Source organism: Entelurus aequoreus, linkage group LG04, assembly GCF_033978785.1.
Source record: "Entelurus aequoreus isolate RoL-2023_Sb linkage group LG04, RoL_Eaeq_v1.1, whole genome shotgun sequence".
NCBI lineage: Eukaryota > Metazoa > Chordata > Actinopteri > Syngnathiformes > Syngnathidae > Entelurus > Entelurus aequoreus.
The window spans coordinates 46,062,850-46,070,785 of NC_084734.1; the positions used below are offsets into that span (position 1 = coordinate 46,062,850).

At 39.0% G+C, this 7,936-nt stretch overlaps 1 protein-coding gene across 1 annotated transcript in view; it reads left to right on the forward strand.

Annotated features, from left to right (window-relative positions):
- Positions 1-6,745, forward strand: part of LOC133648681 (armadillo-like helical domain-containing protein 4) — a 30,549-nt gene extending 23,804 nt beyond the window's left edge. The window contains exons 6-7 of the mRNA XM_062045007.1: positions 46-195; positions 3,190-6,745. Coding sequence (XP_061900991.1) covers positions 46-195; positions 3,190-3,264 — 225 coding nt within the window. The 3' untranslated portion in view covers positions 3,265-6,745. The remainder of the gene's footprint in view (positions 1-45; positions 196-3,189) is intronic.
- Positions 6,746-7,936: the final 1,191 nt, after the last annotated feature.

Sequence of the window (7,936 nt, forward strand, 5' to 3'; positions counted from 1 at the left end):
CGTCTTCACCCCTTGTTCACGATTGTTCGGACCTCCGCTGTGCAGGCAGGTTACGTGTCGGGTATGTTGGCTCCGGTGGGCATCGGCATCGCGGGGGCCCTGCTCATTGTGGGCGCCCTCTACAGTGTCAGGAGGCTTCAGCGCAAAAGGAGGAACAGCTTCAAACACCAGCGGAGGAAGGGCAGACAAGCAGAGGTCACTATGTATTATTACTACAATATTACACTTAGGTACTGTCCCTCTTTGTGAAACTATGTGCATTAGTAAATCCAGCAAGGATTCTTTTTAGCAGAAACACACAAAAAATAAAATTTGTTATAGAAAAATGAAATTTTTACATAGATCCAAGAATATATACAGTACAATTCAACCTGGAACGCTTGACGTGGTTTTACAGTATAATGGAAATAGGGGAATTAGAAATAACATGTTCCAGCATCAAGCTGTGGACTTCTTAATGAACTATGAAGGTGATGTCTGAGGTACATTAATCGTCTTATAGGTGTAAAAAGAAGTTAACAGTCACAACAAATCTTTAAATAAAAAGTGTAAAAAAGAAGTTAATCACTGTAAAATAATCAAAGCTCTACTTTTAACTCTGCAAGTGATTTTGAAACAGGAATATTATTAGCTATTGTTTTAGATATAAAAATATTTACAGTAACAATCCAGTAATTGAAGTGTAAAAAGATGCGAATAGGAATGTATGATGGGTCAAACTATACTGAGGCATCAATGCATTATCAAACACTATAGGAGCGATACTGTGGCCCTGGAAGCCGTGTTGTGTGGATGTAAAAAGACATGTGACCGATACAGATGCTGTTGTCGTTTGACTGTGAAGTGCCAATCTGTGTTTATCTAGAAGTGCTTGTTCGGCTCAAAAGTGACAGCTCATTCTAAAAGTGGGAATAGTGGCGTGTTGCGTTTGACTTCTGTCACCATCCTCAATCCAAATGGAACTATAAATCTTGAAGTCTAGGATAATTTTGATGTTATAGCGCCAAAAAGGGTAAATGTCCTTTTTTCCTGTTTACTATTTGGCTCATTAACCAAAGTTGCATGTTTCATATTCCTTTCTGCATAGCTATTCGCTATAAAAAAATAAAATATATATATATATATACAGTCGCGATCAAAAGTTTACATACACTTGTAAAGAACATAATGTCATGGCTGTCTTGAGTTTCCAATAATTTCTACAACTCTTATTTTTTTGTGATAGAGTGATTGGAGCTCATACTTGGTCAAAAGTATACATACAGCAATGTTAATATTTGGTTACATGTCCCTTGGCAAGTTTCACTGCAATAAGGCCCTTTTGGTAGCCATCCACAAGCTTCTGGTGGTTGAATTTTTGACCACTCCTCTTGACAAAATTAGTGCAGTTCAGCTAAATTTGTTGGTTTTTTGACATGGACTTGTTTCTTCAGCATTGTCCACACGTTTAAGTCAGGACTTTGGGAAGGCCATTCTAAAACCTTAATTCTAGCCTTATTTAGCCATTCCTTTATCACTTTTGACGTGTGTTTGGGGTCATTGTCCTGTTGGAACACCCAACTGCGCCCAAGACCCAACCTCCGGGCTGATGATTTTAGGTTGTCCTGAAGAATTTGGAGGTAATCCTTGTCCCATTTAAAGCACCAGTTCCATTGGCAGCAAAACAAGCCCAGAGCATAATACACCATGCTTGACGGTAGGGATGGTGTTCCTGAGATTAAATGCCTTACCTTTTCTCTTCCAAACATATAGCTGGGTTTTGATTGATTGATTGATTGAGACTTTTATTAGTAGGTTGCACAGTGAAGTACTTATTCCGTACAATTGACCACTAAATGGTAACACCCGCATAAGTTTTTCAACTTGTTTAAGTCGGGGTCCACTTAAATTGATTCATGATACAGATATATACTATCATATATACTATCATCATAATACAGTCGTCACACAAGATAATCACATTGAATTATTTACAATCAGGGGTGTGGAGGGGGTGGGGGGTAGGATATGGGCAGCAAGTAGTGGACATATAGAGAGAGAGAGAGAAAGAGAGAGAGAGAGAGAGAGAGAGAGAGAGAGAGAGAGAGATCAGAAGGCATAAGAAAAAGTATCTGCATTTGATTGTTTACATTTGATTATTAGCAATCCGGGGAGGGTGTTAGTTTAGGGTTGTAGCTGCCTGGAGGTGAACTTTTAGTGCGGTTTTGAAGGAGGATAGAGATGCCCTTTCTTTTATACCTGTTGGGAGCGCATTCCACATTGATGTGGCATAGAAAGAGAATGAGTTAAGACCTTTGTTAGTTCGGAATCTGGGTTTAACGTGGTTAGTGGAGCTCCCCCTGGTGTTGTGGTTATGGCGGTCAGGTTAAGGAAGTAGTTTGACATGTACTTCGGTATCAGGGAGGTGTAGTGGATTTTATAGACTAGGCTCAGTGCAAGTTGTTTAACTCTGTCCTCCACCTTGAGCCAGCCCACTTTAGAGAAGTGGGTAGGAGTGAGGTGGGATCTGGGGTGGAGGTCTAGAAGTAATCTGACTAGCTTGTTCTGAGATGTTTGGAGTTTAGATTTGAGGGTTTTGGAGGTGCTGGGGTACCAGGAGGTGCATGCCTAATCGAAAAAGGGTTGAACGAGAGTTCCCGCCAGAATCCTCAAGGTGCTTTTGTTGACCAGAGAGGAGATTCTGTAGAGAAATCTCGTTCGTTGGTTAACCTTTCTGATTACCTTGGTTGCCATTTTATCACAGGAAAGGTTAGCCTCTAGAATGGAAACTAGGTATGTGACCTCCTCTTTCCTGGTGATAACAATGTCACCCACTTTTATGGTGAAGTCATTGACTTTCTTAAGGTATTGTGGCCAAACAGCTCAAATTTTTGTTTCATTGGACATCACACAGACAAAGATTAGACCTCCTGGAGGAAAGTTCTGTGGTATACATTATATCATGGGTTTTGAATGTTAGTATTCGATTTTGCAGGTAACACATGCCTGAGTTTTTTTTAACTCAATGTATTTATTTAAAAAATTGTCTAATGGCATGAACCGTGAAAATAAATGTTACAAACTTTTTACTAAGATCCGAACCAAAATCTGTCTCGTTGTTCCTTGATTTAGCAATTCTAGCGTAATCCTGTTAATAAACTCCCAATAGAAACATGAATGTCTTTTAATGCTATCAATTGTTACCTGCAGCAACCTCTGGAGGTCGGCACAAGCCGCCAGGATCAGGCCATGCTGTTGGCAGAAAGCTCCGAGGATGAATTCTGATCAAAGATGACGCAGGTGTTGGAAGTCAACATCGTCATGACAACCGCATACGTCACTCTTGAGTTGTTCCCCTGTGACTCATCACAAACAGTGTTCAGAGTGTCAGTGAAGGAGAGTGTACCCCCTCGCTTTGGAGTTTTACTCTTTGACCTGGGGGGGAAAGAATCATTTAGCAGGGTGTAACCAGCGCATAGATTCGATGCAAGAAAGGGCTGATTAAGTAAAAATAGATATAAAATAGATATATATATTAAATGTGTCATATTAGTGTAAAGTTTACTTTATGTTTCACGTGAATTGTATTTCATAAGCAAAATAGGTTGTTTGTTACTTATGAGGCTAAAGCTAGTTAGCTGAGCGAAACCTCCTTGGTTAGACCTGCTCAGTGGCCTTGTGGTTAGAGTGTCCGTCCCGAGGCTGGAAGGTCGTAAGTTCAAACCCCGGCTAAGTCATACCAAAGACAATAAAAATGGGACCTATTACCTCCCTGCTCGGCACTAAGCATCAAGGGTTGGAATTGGGGGTTAAATCCCCAAAATGATTCCAGAGCGCGGCCACCGCTGCTGCTCACTGCTCCCATCACCTTCCAGGGGGTGGAACAAGGGGATGGGTCAAATGCAGAGGATAATTTCATCACACCTAGTGTGTGTGACTAAAAATCCCACACCACATTCGCCAACTTCTTTTAGGACATAAGCTTATCAATTAGCTCATGTTTTGATTGTTAATTAAGTTTGTACTTACCTTATAAAAAGAACCAGGCCATTGGGTGCCAAATGTAGAAGTTCAGTCAGTGTGACATTTCTCAGATTTAACTCACTTTTCTCAGATTTAGCACATTTTCATCACATTTAAGTATAAATTAAATGTTGACTCTAAATATATCTAAATGGCAAATGAAAACCTCACTATGATCATGTTTTTACCATTTAGCTCACAATTAAGACATTATTTAGAGCCGATCCAAAGCGAGCCAGTCAACTAGCTGCTGCATCAAACTTACAGTATATGACAGTGATCCTGTCGTTTACAGCAGGGGTGTCCAAACTTTTTCCACTGAGGGCCGCACACGGAAAAATTAAAGCATGCGGGGGCCATTTTGATGTTTTACATTTTCAAACCATAACAAAATATATGGATTTTGTTTGTTTTTTACCTTTAGGGCTCCCGGGGACCATAAAGGGTCTAAGTCATTAAAATGTTAAAAACAAGTCAAATTATTATTTTTTTATTTATATAACGCTTACAGTAAATCTGTACAGTATATCAACTTCAGGTTGATATAAAGTTTAAAAAACCAAAAAGGTTGTATGCCTTTTCTGTCAAAGACAACTTAGTTTTTTATAATAAAACTGAAATATATTATATTAATATTTCCTCCTCTGCCCAAAACATTCAGAAAGCAATGTTTGATGTGAAGTAATTAGAGCCTTAAAAAGATCAATAATGCAGGACACCATTGATTTTAATTCATTATTATTTTTGAGTAATCACAGTGAAAAGATAAATAAAATCCCATTAAATATATTTGGGATCCAAAAGGTGCTCCACTCAGAAAGTGATACATTTTTATTAGTTTTTTTTTAACTTTCAACACTTAAGTTACGAGCTCAACTTCAGATATACAGTATATGTCGATTTTACGCTTCAACTATTATTTTGTTTGTTTTATGCTCTTTTGTCAAATAAAATGTTGATGTTTTTGTATGGCAACCACACAATATATGCAATATTTTCCACATAAAACAATTTAAAGTGAAATATTTGAAATAATTGGAGCCTTGACTAGGTCAATAATTCATTATAACATTGATTTTTTTTTTTTTTTGGAGCAATGGCAAAAAAAGAAAAAAGAAAGATAGACAAAAGAAAAAAAAAACCTGCATGGTAGCTTTGTGTCAACATTGCAACTTTTTCTAGTTAGAATTCACCTCATTCCACTTTTTAAAATGTTTTTTAAATTTTTGCAATAGCATTTCCAGAATGAGTGGCGGGCCGGTAAACAATTAGCTACGGGCCGTACTTTGGACACCCCTGGTTTACATCAATGTCATGTTCATATGTGACACAATCATGAAGTAAGAGCGCAGTGAAATGATGTAAAACACATACAAATAGAAATAGCTGGATTATTGCACACCGCATGCCTCGGTGCAAGAATCAATTCCATTCATTGTCAAACGTGGAAGTGCAGCGTCGACATGTTTGAGTGTCTGATTGTCTTTATGCAACACACCTTGCACACTCACACATTTGGAGCTAACATTAAAAAAAAAAAAAATGCAACTTTTTTGTCATTAAGCATAAGTCATGTGTCCTTCTTCTGCAGTAAGAAAGGTGGTATCCTATAAATATTAATCTTTACACTTGGTGAGAGATTTAGCGCTCACATTAAGATGTAGATCTAAGATTTAGGTTTAGATTTAACATATGGGTTTAGATTTAACAGATGTATATTTAACATAATTTATATTTAAGATTTAGGTTTTGGTTTAACATTTAGATATAAAATTTAGAGTCAACATTTAATTTAAACTTAAATGTGATGAAAATTAGCTAAATCTGAGAAATACACTATATTGCCAAAAGTATTTGGCCACCCATCCAAATGATCAGAATCAGGTGTCCCAATCACTTGGCACGGCCACACGTGTATAAAATCAAGCACTTAGGCATTGAGACTGTTTCTACAAACATTTGTGAAAGAATGGGCCGCTCTCAGGAGCTCAGTGATTTCCAGCGTGGAACTGTCATAGGATGCCACGTGTGCAACAACTCCAGTCGTGAAATTTCCTCGCTCCTAAATATTCCAAAGTCAACTGTCGGCTTTTTTATAAGAAAATGGAAGAGTTTGGGAACAACAGTAACTCGGCCACCAAGTGGTAGGCTACGTAAACTGACAGGGAAGGGTCAGCGGATGCTGAAGCGCATAGTGCAAAGAGGTCACCGACTTTCTGCGCAGTCAGTTGCTACAGAGCTCCAAACTTCATGTGACCTTCCAATTAGCCCACGTACAGTACACAGGGAGCTTCATGGAATGAGTTTCCATGGCCGAGCAGCTGCATCTAAGCCATACATCACCAAGTCCAATGCAAAGCGTGGGGTGCAGTGGTGTAAAGCACATCGCCACTGGACTCTGGAGCAGTGGAGATGCCTTCTCTGGAGTGATGAATCACGCTTTTCCATCTGGCAATTTGATGGACGAGTCTGGGTTTGGCGGTTGCCAGGAGAACGCTACAATTCAGACTGCGTTGTGCTGAGTATGAAATTTGGTGGAAGAGGAATTATGGTGTGGGGTTGTTTTTCAGGAGTTGGGCTTGGCCCCTTAGTTCCAGTGAAAGGAACTTTGAATGCTCCAGGATACCAAAACATTGTGGACAATTCCATGCTCCCAACCTTGTGGGAACAGTTTGGAGCGGGCCCCTTTCTCTTCCAACATGACTGTGCACCAGTGCACAAAGCAAGGTCCATAAAGACATGGATGACACTTCACTGGCCTGCACAGAGTCCTTACCTGAACCGGATAGAACACCTTTGAGATTAATTAGAACGGAGACTGAGAGCCAGGCCTTCTCGACCAACATCAGTGTGTGACCTCACCAATGCGCTTTTGGAAGAATGGTGGAAAATCCCTATAAACACACTCCGCAACCTTGTGGACAGCCTTCCCAGAAGAGTTGAAGCTGTAATAGCTGCAAAAAGTGGACCGACATCATATTGAACCCTATGGCTTAGGAATGGGATGGCACTTCAAGTTCATATGTGAGTCAAGGCAGGTGGCCAAATACTTTTAGCAATATAATGTATGTCTGCTAGAAAAGTGTGACTGATCTTTTACATTCAGCACCTCATAGCCAACGTGCCAAAGGCAATAGCTTCATCAAAGCAAAGTGTTGCGATCTCATCAAATAAACTTGAATTTTGTCTTTTTTGACAGTGTAAAAATCATCTGGGTGACTACTTGTCACTTTTGTGTTATTGATAAGAAATCAGTGATGTTTGCTGCAAAAACACAACTTTGGTCGTTTTGTGTACGGCATTTGTCTGAAAGGAACAAATGAAAGTATTACGTGAAAAAAATGTCCGCCTACGTTTGGAGACTTTTGTTCCACCTGCAAGAACATTCTATGTATAGTCACAAGTTAATGAAGTACATCTGTGTGATTGAGTACATAAAGTTTGCCTTTGCAAAGATGATTAACCATACACACGGTATTGTAAATTAATATCTGAGCAGTATTGTTTTTTAGCAGGTTAAACTTTTCGTATTGGATTACAACAGAGTGTACGTAAATCATTTGGGCTGTTGACTCAAAACTACTAATCCATTTTTTGTATTGTCACTGTTCAACTGCAGGTGTTCATGCAATAACACTGTTTGAGGGTTAATGTGATGTAAAATAGTGATTATATGTCTCATGTGTAGGTATTAAACAAAGAAAACATACTTCTCAAAATAAAGACCTTAAAACTTCCACTACGCCCGTAATCGACTCATGCTTCAAACAACTGAGACCACTCCCGTTTACAGCATTAAAAAAATCAAATAATTTATTTCTGTGTTCTTTTTTGTTTGCTTCCTCTCCATATTAAATAAAAGCTATCTCTGACATTTCCAGATTCAAATCGAGAGGGATGGGAAGCGGGTAGAAGAAGCTGGGGTGTGGAAACA